The sequence below is a fragment of the Bombus huntii genome, chromosome 11, assembly GCF_024542735.1.
Source record: "Bombus huntii isolate Logan2020A chromosome 11, iyBomHunt1.1, whole genome shotgun sequence".
In the NCBI taxonomy this organism is placed as follows: Eukaryota; Metazoa; Arthropoda; class Insecta; order Hymenoptera; family Apidae; genus Bombus; species Bombus huntii.
Genome location: NC_066248.1, coordinates 11659404 through 11675907, shown reverse-complemented (window position 1 = coordinate 11675907; position 16504 = coordinate 11659404). Strand labels below are relative to the sequence as shown.

Genomic DNA, 16504 nt, shown 5'->3' with positions numbered 1-16504 from the left:
ATCTGTCACCACACCGTTAGATGTGCCGTTCTCTACGTTTGCTCGTTGGAATTTACGATGTATTTAAAGGGCGGTGTTCCTTTGGTACGTATATTTGGTACGTATTTGGTAACGTATATTCGCGGTGGTATATCATGGATCATCGGCCAGAGGGACTATTTTTCCATCCACTATTTTTCATAGAGTTTCGAAATGACAAGCATCGTTCCATTTACGTTTTGTACACGCTTCTATAAAGCATGATAAATGTTCCGGTTTGTGCGGTTTTGCGTGTATCCTGTTTGCATAAACTTAACCCGAAGAATGTTTCGTTTCGCGATATTACGGACGCACGTAAAGAATTCCTACGATTTTGGTTTACGACGGAGGGAGAAGCCCGCCCGTCATTCTCACGAACATGAGGTAGCAAGGGCGTGCCAGATAAATTTCACTGTTCATTACTTTAGCCACTTATTCCATATTTGTAGGTTCACTAATTGATTTTCCTTTGTGGAAGATTGGAAGAGAAGGATAAAGATGTGTGAGATTTAACTATCGTTTGATAATTAATTTTTTATATAACTGGTATTCATTGCAAATTGCGAGCTTACACGACCTTTTTTCCTACGAACAAGCTAATGATCAGTTTCAAATATACTAAAAAAACATACTAAATATACCAGCCAGTATTAGGTATTCCAATTGCGATTGAGCAATTTCAATTATATGTGTAAATTATTATCTTTATTATCTATTATAAATTATTATCATCTGTTTATGTTAAAACGAAATTATACGTGGCTGAAAAATATCCTGTCCGTTAACATGATTTTGATCGCAATTCTGTCTTGATTATGTAAAAATATAAAATCTCTGTTGCGTAGGAAATCAAGGTTTAATTAATTGTTGTGACTGTGCATTGCATTTTCAATAGATTAGATCATAGTTGCCATGATTTTTCTCGCGTTAAATAAAAGAAAATTTACAATGATTTAAACGCTTCATCGTCGCGATGATTGTGAGAAACGTTGTCGAGACACGAATTCCGTAATTCACTTCGATAATTAGCGTGCTTTAATTAGACGCACGTCGACGAAAAGGGGCGTCCTTTAATTATTGCGTGCGAACTGTGTCACCGGCGCACGTGTTAATGAACGACGAAAATAATAGCGTCTTCGTTCATTTGTTTCCGTTCTTATGGTCGTGTCTTTCGTTTTAATCCAGATCCTGAATTAACGTTCCAGGGAAAGCCTAAATTAGTTTCTGCGTTCCACTCTCTGGACGTTTCAAATTTCTGCTTGACGTTCCTGATGAGCGTTAAGTTATTTTAACACGATATTAAAAGAGAAGGATCATCTAATATCATTTATTAAACATACATTCGTTGTTGCGATTTTATACAAGACGCAATAAGATGACAATTTAAATATGATAATTACGAAAGATAGATGATACCTATTTTACGATATATAAACCAATGTATCGTATAAGCCAATCTCGAAGTTAAAAAGAGAGAAGAGACAAGCGAAAACAAATTTGCGTTTCCACCGTTTAACATTATGCTAGGACAGTTCTCATCCTTTCTCAAAAATCGCTTTTCATTAAAAATCCGGCGACCGGTGGCTCCTGTTTCCAGTTGTGTCGTTTACTTAATTAAGTCGTTTGAATTTATTTCGCCCCTTAAGGAAAGAGTTAAAGAGTTTTGAATTTCGCATCATAAATAGAAAGGAAACTCGTTTCTAAACTTGGTCGCGTGAAACGTTGAACGCTTCGTGAATCGTGTTTACAGTCTCGTGTCAACGGTCGAGCCTGTGCTTACGACGGAGAAAAGAATTTTGTTAATTATCGAGGATCTCGTGTAAGAAACGCGTCTTTGTAACTGAAGGGGAAACAGCCACATTTGCTTGAATCATAAAGACGAAAAAAGATGGTGATGCTTGGTACAGTTTCATTGCTGTTCGCCAAGGTAGATGACTTTACCTATTACTACCTTATTACCCCTGAGAAATTTTCTCCTTATTGCTAAACCTAATACCATTTGGAACTACGTGCAACTATACACCAAAACACAGACACACTAAAAGTAATAATTTGATGTACAGTTTACCAGAGAGTTAATTCAAAATTGATCGTTTGAATACCTTAAGCCGTTCTCTTGGTATTAATAAGTAATATATCGTATGTATACTCTCGTCACACTGATAACTGACGATTATATCGTATCTTCATTAAATTCGGATTTTTGCGATTTTGGAGATTGAAAAGCAAATTTTTGAAACTGGAATATAAAATGATTTATCTGAAAAGTAGATGGTGCGTACAAAGAATGAAGTTTATATACGTTTATCGTAAATTTATATATGTTTCAGTGTACGTTCAAACGGATTTATGTAAATTTTGCACGCTAACGTTATCGGCACCTAACGCGATTTAAGTTTTACGACGTATATGCCTATAACGCATCACATGTACCATGAAACGTGTATACGTTCTTGTAAAGGGTATCCATACCCGGCTGGGTTTTTTTTTCGTTTACGCGGAAAGTGGTTTTCCCATTTTACGGTGTACCCGAGACGACGCAAAAATGGAACGCACGGAAAGGAACGCTCGTTACACGTACGTATGCCGAGCTTTTCAGAAATCAAAGTGCCACTTTGACTCTGCACCGGCACGCCGACGATCTGTTTCGATTTCCAAATTCTCGCGCTTGTTCCGTGAACTTCTTTAATTTACGAGTTTGTTTTCTAAGTGTTTCATTTTAATCGTGAGATTTGTGATCGACAACTTTTTATTTTTGGAAATCGTATCAATACGTATTTATTTCGTTTAACCCTTACGCTGCGTTATTTATTTCTCCAATTATTTTGGAGTAGTTTCGATGTAACGTCCTATTACAGTGTCCAATGTGGCAGCTTAAAGTGTAATATAGCAAATTATTAAACTTACAGTTAACGAATTCGTGAAACAAAGAATTGGCGAAATTACGCTTTAGCTGATGCGATATTCTTAAACACGCTATTCAATGAACATGTTCAGGCCCTCTGCCTTGCAAATTTCAAGCGTTTGGAGTAAAGAAACATCTGCAAATTGGCCTCGAAAAAGCCAAAGGTTGCTTTCGGAATGGAGCATTTATCGGTAATTGGCCCCTTAGCGTTCCCGTTTAACGGAACGGTTAATGATAATTAGCTCAGCCCGTTAGAAGGATCCGCCTAGTTATCTAGAAAATGATTTTTGCGTTACAGCTTATGTCTTTCTTACTTGTTTTCAGTTGCGTGGAACAATGCCGCTATTATCTACTTTTACATTACTAAAATATTACACTATCAAGAGGCTTGGTAATTAGAAATTTACATTCAATCTGAATCCATAACCACATTGCCGAGAACATTATTAAGAAGATGTTTATTAAAATCTTCCAGTACTGACATGACTTTTGAAAGGTATTTAAACATCCTAGCTTGCAATTTTAATTGCACGTTCTCTCTACCAACAACATAATTAACGATCATGAAACCTTTATTAACCCTGCAGATTGTGTGGCCGTCCTGTCAGATACACGTGAAATCTTTTGACAACTATTTTTGGACAGACATGTTATAAAGCTTGGCGACAAGAGTAGACATTAAACCGAGCAACATTATGCATGAGACATATTAGATTCATTCAACAGTAACGTGTCAGCGGTTTGTACTTGGTCATTGACTCGACAAGATTTATACTCGCGTAAAACGTTATTACACAATGTGTTGAATGATAATCGCATTATCCTCTAGCTTCTAGTGCAATTAATCATATTTTGCGTCTCTCGCGCTACGAGGTCACGCGACGACGATCCATTCTTCCGAGGAAAGTTCTTCGATTCAAAGTACATTTAACTCGAATTCAGACGAAAGGATATCCGTTGCTTGGCGCACAGTTTGGAAGTTGGTGAATTCATCGAAGTAGAAGGAACTCGTGAGTGGTGGGGGTCGATGGAAGGAGAACGAAACCGGCAAGAGTCGTGAAAATTCGCATTATCATCGAACGAGAAACATTTATGTCGTTATTTGCGTGGCGCAGCGCACCGTAATTTTATCCGTTAGCATATTGTGCTACGAACAAAAGAGGGTCGTGAGCTCTCTCGAAAAGGAAGTGAAAGAAGAACGTACGAACGGACAAGAGCTGATCGATCCCTTCTGTAACTTCAGGATTTGCCGAGGAAGTAGTACGAATCAACAAGTGCGCCGACCACTCATTCGCGATTGTCTAAACTATCCGGAAGGAAATCGTCGAGACGATCTGCAGATTTTCAACAATGTTTGAGTAAAATCCGCGGACCGATTATAAAAACTCCTTGTGGTGGATGAAATATTTGAACACGTGAGAAATGCTAACGGATGAGCTCTTTGAGGATTATGAATTAAGAAACGACGATAGAGACAGTAATTTCTAAAAACTAATAATTCTTTAGCGTAAAAAAAATTAAAATGGGATATTCTTGCGATTTTTACATACAAATTTAAACTATCTATAATCTTTTCCGTGCTTTAGAATGCTCTAGTATTTTATACTTTATACTAATATCCTACTATCTCCATTGGGAACACATTGGTTTTTCCACTATTCTTTGTGAATCAACGTTGAGTGCATATGGGAATCTAAAGTATTTCCTTCTGTTCTTATAAAGTTGCCATTGCCTCTTACTTCGGGCAATGTGAGAGGAAATGGTGACAAAATGGTGTGAAAGTGGCCTGCAGGTGTTCATTGATTTGTTCCTATGTTTTAACTATTTTTACGTGTATTTGTCTCTTTTTGTCTTCTTTTTTTTTTTTTTTTTTTTTAGATAAAAGACAATTTTTCCGTTTTGAAGCTACAAAGTTCGAAAATATAAAGAAAAATTCTCAGTACCCCTCCCGGTGTTATTTTTTTCTAGTAGAGAATTTCACGTGCACGACGTCCTTGTTATCATTTTGTGTTAGAAATCAGATGCACCTGTGCATCTACGTGTCTTTTATTTCTTGAAATGTTATGCATGCCCTCGTTACTTGTTTCTTTGTGCATGGAACTTTTGTCTTCTCGCGAAAACAAATGCGCGATCTACATTTTAATAGATGTCATGATATTACACAATATGTAGCAAACATTAATATTTATTTTAATTTAAGCATCACGATGATAAATTATACACCACTTAAATTTATAATTTTACGGAACATTTAACGAAATTAACGTACGCTGTGTAGAATACAAGATATTTTAAACTAACATTACTCAGTAGTTACCACGAATTTACATTAATTTCATGATTGCATAGTGTATTCCGCTGCATCGTTACAGTCGGAAGTTCCTTCGTTACGGTCTTTTCCCTTTTCCTCTATTCTTTCGCTCTCTTTGAAAGAAAAGCGATCAAAGGAATACAATATCTCATTGAACATACAACCATGTTCTTTCAAATTCAATTTTCCGCATATATAATATATCGTTTATTCATATTTAATTCATGACGGAGAAGTTACACAGACTCTAAAGCGTAATTTTCTTTTCAGAAGCTCACAGAGCCCTAGAGCTCCTCGAAGATTATCACGCGAAGCTGACGAGGCCTCAGGACAAACAACTGCGATTGGCCATCGAGCGTGTCATACGTATTTTCAAAAGCAGACTCTTCCAGGCATTATTGGGTAAGCGTTTACAACGACGTTTAACAATTCTCATTAAAAATATTCCTCGGATATTTTTGAAATATCTTCACTGTGCGTTTCATCCGAGAAATACGTTCTCCTACATTCCCAATGTGTTTTAAAATTCGAAAAATTCCGACGATTCATGGAAGATTCAAAGGAAGCGCACGCCTCGTCCCATTCTCTATGCTTCGGCTCAATCTCATCTTATTTATCGGAACTGGCACGTTGCCTCTCGAACGTTTCTCGCGCCATTGTTATTCGGAATAAAGAGCTCTTACCGCACGATTCATTCCGTTCGCATCCTCTTTCAGACGAAAGCTCGTCCAAAATTTTGACCGAAGCTTTGTTCGATCAACGGAAAAAGAGAGAGAGCCAATATCGAGCCTAGCTTTTGCTTGAATTCAAAATTGAACATTCTCACGGATATGCGAGATCCTTCGTGGATTTCTTTGAATACATACTTTCTTAATATCAACTCAAGATCTTTTCCTCATATTTCTTTTTATACCAGCGAGAATGATAACAATCAAGTATCTTTTAACCTACTTTTGAACCTTCCGTTATAAAAGAATATTTTTATTCTAAATTGCTTGCAAAGTCGTCGATTTTTGTCATTAATTATTTTTCATTACACTTTGTTTTCATTAAATATTAATTTACCGTAATGTCTGTCGTGAACAGTAACAACTAAATGAGTTATGACCACGGTGGTATTCTTACAATTAGTCCACGTATATTTTACAACCTTCTGATTTCTTCGAATTTGCAGAATCATGCTGCGAAAGAGTTTTTCAATCATGATGGCTTTCAAAATATTCTCTTTTGGTTAATGTAGAAAATTTTCGGACGTAAATCTACCATTGACGCATCACTGGGATATTTTGAAAATGGTAGAACGTTGCGTCGGTTTGTATCCGACAACCGTGGTAACCGTGTAAGTTACTTTGCGTACCAGATTGTCCTATTCCGTCCACTCGGTATAATGCTTCTGCATAGAGGAGATTAGTCTGCTGCACGTGCGACTGTGTCGGTTGCACCGATGCCGCGCTTCGCCTGTTAGTGCTGATAAACCCGAAACAGCTTCGCCTCGAGAGTCCCATCGGTGACGTGGACAATGGCCGCAAGATTACACGTCATATCAGCTACGCTAAGTACTTAACGAGATTGGAATATTCCGTGAAACACCTGAAATTAGCGTCTTTCTACCAAAGTGATTCAAACACCACCAGCCTTAATTGCTAACAAAATGATATTCGCGTTCGACCAAATCTTGCTTTCTTAAAATCGTTTTCCCATCTTATCAGTGAAAAGTGAATGTTTGAAAAAAAAAGTTTTAGCGTGTTTCGCGATTAATCATTATTACAGTCGTTTGAATTGAATTTGCAGTTCAATTTGGAAATTTAATTAGTTACGAATGATATTAATTGGACATAAATTTCAAAAGATATTGTATTTGAGTGATTGGATGAAGTAGAAAGATCGATCATTTGATTAACTCTGTCCCAAGAATCGATACAGGTATTGTATCTAAGTTTCCATTTATTCTGGCAGCGTCTCTAAAGGCACAGGTAGCTAGATATTCGGAGTAGAGAACGAGGGAGAATTTTTTCAGCAATTTTCTGAATTTTCCATGCGTTCCATACCAAGCTGCTGAATAGGCTATGTAAATGTGCGTGCGAATATTGCACACATTCTTAATTCAGCTCGCAATCTCATTGCCACTGCATACGAGAAATTTCCATTTCAAGTTGTAACTGCGACTGAAACTCTACTGCTTTGGAAATAACTAAACTAAAAAATATGTACTACAATAAAACAAGTTAAATGTCATCGTTTTAATTAGTTTTTTTCGCGTCGTCACGTTTAAACTTATTATACAATACATCGTACATGTCCTCGATTGCTCATAATTCCGCAAGAACCCTTTATTACCGTAGCTGGTTTTGAGGCTAACATCATAATTAATGATTCGAAGAAGATTGCTGCAACGTATCGTTGTTCGCATACCACAGTTTCCTGGTCAATGCCCACAAGGTTACGCGTCACGTTGGCAACGCTAAGTACGTAACAAGGTTACAATTTAGAACTAAGCACGTAACGGTGTTATACACCGGTGAACTTAGAGACAGAAGTTTATAGGAAACTGGACGACGAAATAACGACGCCGACTGAAATTGAGATGCAGTGCTCTCGGATATTTGGCCTTCATCAGCAGCGATTGTACTCGGATACGATGTCGCGTCGCGCTGATTTTCAACTTTCCCACAGTATAAGTTTGTCGTTAGCGAACTTACGACAATCACTGAACAAGTGTCCGTGAAACGTAATTCACTGTCAATCGTAGAATGGTTTGACTCCAACTGCTGAATCAGAGTATCTCAAGTTTCAAACCGAAGGAAAAGCAAGAAAGAAGATTAATTGGAATAAAAGTAGTTGGAAAGAGAAACGGGAGATCTATCCCACGCGACTAGAAGAAGATTCTAAATTAATTTACTCGAATGTCACGATAATTGTTGTACAACAGCGCGGCTACGGTTGCAACTGCAATCAGGTCACCGGGGAACGCCGGTACTTCTGATTTAATTTTCTCTAGACGAACAACCAGATTTTAATTATGTTTAACGCTTTTCCCGTATCTAAAGAATAATTTGGATCACCGGCGCTCACCTTAAGAGTATTTCTCGCGAACATCTCTCGTGTTTTCTATTAATTGTCGCGTTAATGGAATGCATTGTACACCAGTACTGACACCTTCGCGTATTTATGGAATTATTTTTCCTGAAACACGTTATATTCTTCACGCTTAGACGATTTAATAACCGAGTTGAAGGCAACAGGCAGAGAGGATTCGCATATCTGGAAATGTTTCCGGCAAATTTGTTAAAGATACGTGACACAGGCTCGCAAGGTACTCGTGCCTTTCCTTTGGTCAGCAAACTCGAAGATAATTCGAGAGGCTGTACCGCTATTTTGGACGAGTTAAAATACTCGAGTAGCTTTGGACGAGTGCTCTCAATTTATATCTCGTCCTCCCCTTCGTTCGCTCTCAGCCCTTTCCCGCTTGTTATCGTCGGCATCAGCTTCCTACCGATTATCCAGATGGATTGCGAATTATAGGACTTGAAAACGATGGAAGTTAAGAGGTGTCTTAACTCGTGAAATTGGCCAAAATGAGAAAATGGTCGATCCCTCGCGAGCAAACATCCGTGGCGGTTAACGAAATTTTTCTTGAAATTCTAGAAATTTCCTGATAGTTAAAATTAGGGCGATAAATTGACCTTCGAGTTTAAAGAGCTTCTCTTTCAATTTGTTTCCATTGGAAGTAGGTATGCTCCTCTAATGATCCTTCTACTCACATCCTAGAAAAGTCTCTGGGAAACTCGAACATTCGACGTTTCTAATCTCCCACTAATCTTACGAACCTTTTTGTCTGGTAAAGGAATTCGAAAGCCAGATTACAAGGAAACGTCTACTTACGAATACGTGATTTCCTTGAGCTCATGTTTCTTTCTGTTTTCTCTGTTCTTCAAATCCTTTAGAAATGACGGAGTCTTACCTCGGTTGCATCGTGTTTGATCGAGGCTTCTTGAAATTCGGTAGAATTTACTTTTTCAAATGAAGGAGTGCGATATTAATTGCAGGTCTACAAGAACCAAAATTGTATTGCATGAATATACATTTTATGAATTTTGTTTAAATTCTTACGTCATACATGCTGCCCTTTATTTTTCGAGATTGAATTTTACCTGTGTATTTAGCGAATGCGAACTTTGACGGATTTAGATTTAAGATCCTATTTCTTACATGGCCACCTTTCTCAAGAAAACAGATACGCGATGCAAGTCGTACCAAAGAAACCTAATTATAGGAGACCAGGCTGCTAATCTCATAATCCACATTTGCACCCTTCTTGCATAGTTTCGTTGCTCGTTTTTGTTGATAAATTTGCGACGCATTAGTTTACTAGTAAACAAAAAACAGATCTGACGAATTCTGGTTTGAATTTGAATACGTGATATGTTTTTACGATAGAAAATTCGTGTGGCCATATTTTTGATTGTTTTAATAAAAATTAAAAGAGAAATCTCTGAAAACGGTATGTAAATTTCTCACGTATAACCTATTTGATACAGTTCGTACAGTGTGCAGACACTCTACGGATCCAAATGTATGGTTCGACACGACATGAACGTGAAACATAGACACGATGCACTATTTTACATCTTGGTGGCGAATGCATCGGACGTTACGTTACAAAACACGACTGGCTGACAAATCCTTCTTGCCCTTGTACACGTGTACTAGTAGTTTAGGTCAGTTTTCAGCGATACATCAATGGATAGTTTTTACGGTGTTCTCTATATGTATTCTCTATTTACATTATTTTTCATTTATGTGATATAATGGACACCTATATTCTTTAATTCTCTTTTTCTTTTTTCCAAATGTTATGTGTTTCATATATTCTTTGATCAAATATAGAAATAAAATGTTAATGGAACTTGGTTTCCAGTCATGAATCGAAAGGGAGTACGGTTGTTATCGAAAGAGATACGAGTCTTGAACACCCAAGGAATTCATCGATCTTTTGGTTAAGAATCGTTAATGAATCGGGCGAAGCTTCATCTTAACGTTAACGTCTTTTAATGGAATCAGCCGCGGGGCGATAAACGTATTTCTCGATGCTTATAAATTAGACGTGGCTTGTTGACGTTGAAAAAGAAAGAAAGAGAAAAGAGGAAACTAAACTTGTTGTCGCAGAGGTTGAAAATCAGCTTTTTCTCGCTTCTTTAAAATTCAGGTCGGTCATCGATCGGCGGAGAAAAATTTTCCCGAACAGCCTCGGGAAGGAGAAACATCTCTGGGGGAGGAAAGTATCGTCTACTTTTCGTGTTGCCCTGCAACTGCTAGAACTGGTAGGAGCCTGGTGTGGAGAGCGCGAAAGGCGGAAGAAAGGAGAAAAGAAAGTAACGAGACTAGAACGTAAAGAGGGGGAGGGAGGTAGAAAAACGAGAGAGAACAGATCAATTTATAAATCAATAAAAAGCGCGGCGGTGCTGTAATAAAAAGGAAATAAGAGTGAACGGGAACGAAATAGATGGAAGCTGAAACTACAACTCGGAGAAAAGAAAGTAGCAAGAAAATAGAGGGAATAGAGAAATATTAAAGTAGCAAGACACCGACGTTGATAAGTTTGTGGTTTCCTTTCTTTGAAGTAACCAGACAAAGGAAGTGGTGAAGCCCTTTAGGGCAAGTGAAGCACAGAGGAAGAGAGGCAACTTCGCTCCTGTAATTTGAGCGAAGAATGAAATATCATGTTGGGTATCCAAACTTGACGCGTTACTGAGAACTCTACAATTATTGCTACCAATTTTGAATAACGTATCGCTCTACGCTATGTTACAGTTTAAGTAGCAGTTAAGACAAAAAATGTCTGACTCATGGACGTCGTTTGGTACACTATCAGTACCACTTTATCAAGTGATCTGTCTCATCGACAACGTGATTAGCGAGAATCCGGTTCACGTTAAGGAACCAGCGTAAAAAAGCGCCGTGCGAGACTCGTATCCATGTCCGAGATTATTTACGGCGCATCGTTTGTTTTAATTACGATTAACTCTTCTTGCACGGTGTCTAGCGCTGTTGTTTTATGTATAATCTTTTTCACGGGTGCTTTTTCTATCCTGTGTCGCAAAATCCGATTTATTTCGGGCGTTAGACGCGGCAGCAGTGCAGAAAATTGCAGCTTCATCTGACCGAGCAATCATTCGCGCTAGGCTATTGCACTCACGGACGACGGCATTTTGGTGCACGACGGAAAATGAAAGCGGAACAGAGAGCCAGAAAAATGAGCGCATGAAGGGCGGAGAAAGAAATTGACACGCGGGGTAGACGTGCCGATGACGCGAAACGCGTCAGCTCTTGACGTATTTCAGCTTTCGGGGCTGTTCTTTTCACCTTCTCGTTCGGTCTTGTCGAACTTCCCGTAGCCTCGATGTCACTATCACGTAGCAACCCCGTTCGCTTTGATCTTAAAATTGTGCTCATAATTCTAATTTGTTCGCTTTACTTGCACTTTACTTGGAGAACACTATTTTGACGTTAAAACTGGCAACTTTAATATAGCAGACATAGACGAATCCAATTAAAATGGTACAGTGAAAATAAGGAGACACGTAAGATTGTGTTTCCATATTAATAAAAACGCTTAGCTATTTTATTAAAAGCACTCGTATGTTTTTAGAAATTTCAAGAAACAAAAGATCTAAAATCTGTCATTTTGAGATTTTTTCGTTTCGTAGCTCGACTGATTTAACGTTAATTAGATCTTACATCATATCAGGAAAATCGTTGTTCACGAAGAACCTTCGATATCGTAAACAACGAACTTTTATTAGAATCTGAATACCTTTTGCAGGCAGCAGAAATTCGATCGATATTCTTTTCATGAATATCGCGATGCTCGTGCAATTTCTCAAGCACGTGTTCTTGCCGGTACAAGAGTCAGGCATTGTTTCGAGGTTTAACAACGGCAAGGCTTGGGCGATTTTTATCGAAATTGGAATTGCGCACGCTATCACGGAACAATTATGGCTAATATACGTTTCACGCGTAGAAGAAACGACTCGTGTACGAGCTAAGCCGTAAAAAATCGCGCGAAATATTCATAACGCGAAACAGCGAAATATGAACTGTGGATAATATGGAAATGGAAACTGAATAGTGCCGAATTTTTATACGAAGTTTCGGATTACTTATCAAATTTACGTAACGAAAAGTATTGTATTTCGAAATAACTGGAGAACTGATCGTATTGCTTTGGAAAAATTGCATTTTCGCTTACTGGCTTCTTTGTTATCGAGCTCGGTAGCCACTGATACCATTGCTGAAATTTTCAAAATCGAAACGCCAGTATAGCTACGTATATGTATTTTTATACGTGCGACCCTCGATCTCTTCTTTTCTCCTATTTTCTTCGGCCAGAGATTGGAAATACCTGGTCGACGATTTCGCATCGATCAATCTCCGCTCTCTTTTGTGGCTCGATATTGAATGCACTTTTTTATTCTTATTCATGCCCCCGCAGCAGTAGCAGAATTTCAAACGTGGTTACTTTATTTGGCATGAACTGTATTTGGCAATATCAGAATTTAATATGCAATAAATTAAAATATAATCTAATTTTAGAGATATAACGTTCGATCTAATTTAATTAAAATGAAATCTAACCTAACCAATTTAATTAAAATGTCGAAATTAATCGTTGGGATAATGCACGTTCGTCTCGCGAAAAGAAATTTGGTATAAAATATAATTATTCCAGTAATATGCTACATAATATATATTACGCAGAAATGTGCGTAAGTTTTTTTTAATATTTTAGATTATATCGTAAAGCGAAATGCAAAAATGGAAAATAATTATCCAGGTGTTTCAAATTCGTCGGTCAAGGAATCAACCATAGAAGGAAATAGAAAAGCTTCAACAAACATGCGTAGGTCTCACTCAGGACGGTGCTTTTAATTTTCATTGTTTTTGCCTTAGTACACGTGTATTCGTAAACAATAGGATCGTGGATACAGTGTATCATGTTCATCGTCGATCTTAAAATCTACTTTGCTTCCCCCACGGTTCGCAATGCTCGGTACATAGTGCGGTATATAAAGGAGCATATGTATCTTTATATAACGAACTTTTGTCCCCGGGCCCGAGTATTCATTAATTACCATTGTGTAGTAGCCTTTATTGTCACGCAGGGCTTTGTTTTGCGCGCGGGATACGCAGCTGGCAAAGTACCTGGCTTCCAATTCTTAGCGTGGCCTTTCTGTGGCAAAACACTTAGATTTATTCGAAACCGTTTTCCTTGTTTGCATTCAAAAATACGAATGACTTTGCTGAGTCTTTTTGTTGCTGCTCGAAAATTTAATACTTTCATGGTGATTTTAATTATTTAATTTTATTTGGAAACAGTTCAGTCAACAAAAAATCGGTTCCTTTTCGCTAGAAATTCAATAGATACGATGTACTTGAAAAAGAATAGTGTGGTAAATTATATTAACCCCTTGTTTCATAATGTCTTGTCATATTCGTAATAGACTATGATGGAACTACAAAGCAAGGGCTGTGCTCGCAATGAATTTTTCATTATAATTTAAAATTTTGTTCCAGCTCATAAAATTGACAATCATTAGATCCATGATTTTAGTATCAGTTACAGAATTTTTTAAAAGTAAATAATTCATTTTATAATATAGTATAATATAGCATAAGTTTAAGAAAAGACCAGTCTGTTTGGTTTTTAACGTAAAATAGATTCCGTATTTGGATAAATATTCGTATTCGATACATTATCTTTAGATAGAGAACAAACCCTTTGAAAATATGTAATAAATTCGTATTTTTTGGTAATACATTATGGCTTATGGCATCTAGGAATTCTAGTACATTAAACCACATATATGTATGTGTACAAAGTGTAGACGTATAGACGTTGCGTAGACGTATCCGTATCATATTGATGCACGGATCCTGTGCATTGATTCCACGTTTCCAATAACCTTATTGATATTGCATACAGCCCAATATCTGAATGTTGTAACAAAGTGTAAGCTCTCTTTGCGAAGGTTTTTTTTATCTACGTGTACAGTAGAATATATCTTTTGTAGTTACCATTTTCGAACTTTTATTTCGCTCTCGCAGCAAGCTTGACTTTTGTATTTTCTGTGTAAATACGGCTACGATACTTGGATAAGTCAAATTTACTCTGTTAATGGACGCGATAAACGTTTATTCTGCTCTCATCAATGTTTTTCTTTCTTCAGCAACTCGAAAATTAATACATCACGCGCTTCCGTAACGCAAAATATTTGATATTTTAAACTTCTTTCATCTTTGCCAAGTTATTACGGTTTGTAAAAAGAATAATATTCAAATGTTTACAAACTTGATGAATTTATTTCATTGAACGAAAGATAGTACATTAGAAGAAAATTTTTCGATCCGCAAGAAGATGGAAAATGCAGTTCGAAAAAAAGGTTTGTCGTTAAAACAAGATCGTTAACATGGATTTCTTGAGGCCGGTGGAATGGTCATTGGTTTCTGACGATGGCACGCTGCTCGGTGAATAGCGGCCTGTGTCGACGGGCGGGACAATTTGAAATTCAAAGCACGAGCAGGCAATGTTGTAAGATCGTTAACCGAATACTACGATCGTTGCTGCGGGCGCAGTCGTCGCAGTTGTTACGAGGGTGACCAATTTCTCTCGTTTTCCCCGAGAATCGTTCCCATTCGTTGCTCCATGTTGCACACATGAATCCGATTCGTCGCCATAAACTTGGCCATTAGCCGCTTTGTCACGATTTTCGGCCATTTTCTCGACATCTCTATCACTCTGCGCCGGCCGTGTCGAAGAGAAGTCGCGGCATTGCGCTTTCCATAAATCCGTTCGCGTAATTCTCCTGCACTTCTTCGAGAACTCGCAGTTTCTCGGATTTTCTGCCAAGATCCATTGTGTTTCACCATCTTTTTTTTACTTTAGAGTAACTGTAATATGGAAACATGATCTTTCGGAGAATCGTCGACGATATATATTCTCTCATCGCTCCTTTTTTCCTATTTGCATTAAAGCGTTTTTAATTTGTCTCATTTTCCGAGACGTACGACAAATAACGGAACATCGTTTCGTAAATATTTTTTTTCCATCGGCTTGTTTCTTCTGTCACCGTGTAAATGAAGTTGGAGCTGATGAAGAAATATACGAAAGAAATCACCATTCACCCCGATACATGTAATTTCATCGTTAAGTTTTACGTTACAACGAAAATGTAAATTACTATCAAGCCTACGGATTGTTGCATTCCCACAAACTTTTCGGCGGATCGTTGATGAATCAGACTTACGTTGTTCGATAAAAATATCTTATCCCACGATTATTTGTTCATTATTTCCTAACACCATGACAGAAAATTAATCTGACGTTTGCAGAGGAAGCATCGATCGTGTCTTTGTGTTCAAATTTAAGAACCATCTTCCATAAAGAATCTTGGTCGAGGTTGATGTTACGTCGCTCAGTGAAGAATGCTCCTTATTAATCTTGTTTTTAATTGCTACATTTGATCGTGTTCTTGTGCTAATAAAGCGACGTGTTCTTCTTACACGTGCGCGGATTATATTTTCTCCAGCACGAAACACGAAAGTTTGTCGATCGTTGCTTTCCCGGCTAGTAATCATTTACCGTAGCTCAGAAATAATTTTAACGGGCACAGAAATTCGATTTTCGCCGCAGCTTTTGCATCGAGTTCGTGAAATGTTATTTAGTATAACATAAATTAATTACTAGTTTATCCGTTGACGACCAACGGATAACTCGGGCAGATTATTCGACATACATATTCATCTCAATATTTCATGCATTTCATTTCCAGTAAAAGTATTTCTATATTTTCAGAGCGTATACGGATGTCAGAAAATTACATTTAACGTGGCCGAATAATTAACACTTTTGTAACGTTATTACTTTATACATGTACGATTTTAATTGTTGAACGCTATTGGAATTTAATTTAATTCGTTACAAATGTACCGATAAAATTTGTTCATCGAATTAATTCGAAATCTCGAATAAACTCGTTATATCGTTGCAAGAAACAAGGAGAAGAATGTTTCGATTGGGTTCTTCCGATATCGCATCGATATAACTAGTTAAAGTTACGAATCTGTCGTTCGATATTGAACGAATCGTGATGAAAACGTTCGTTTTAATATGATTATTCATGCATCGATTCACTATATCCGTGCAAAGCATTACGTCGCTTTGCACCCTTATACGTATCCGGTCTCAACTCAAAATCTTTTTCCTTCGTAAC

General features: G+C 37.5%; 1 protein-coding gene across 10 annotated transcripts in view; it reads left to right on the top strand.

The window, feature by feature from the left end:
* Positions 1-16504, top strand: part of LOC126871101 (disks large 1 tumor suppressor protein) — a 529262-nt gene that overhangs the window by 64537 nt on the left and 448221 nt on the right. For all 10 annotated transcript variants that reach the window (XM_050629536.1, XM_050629531.1, XM_050629535.1 and 7 more), the window contains one exon: positions 5505-5636. In XM_050629536.1, coding sequence (XP_050485493.1) covers positions 5505-5636 — 132 coding nt within the window. The remainder of the gene's footprint in view (positions 1-5504; positions 5637-16504) is intronic.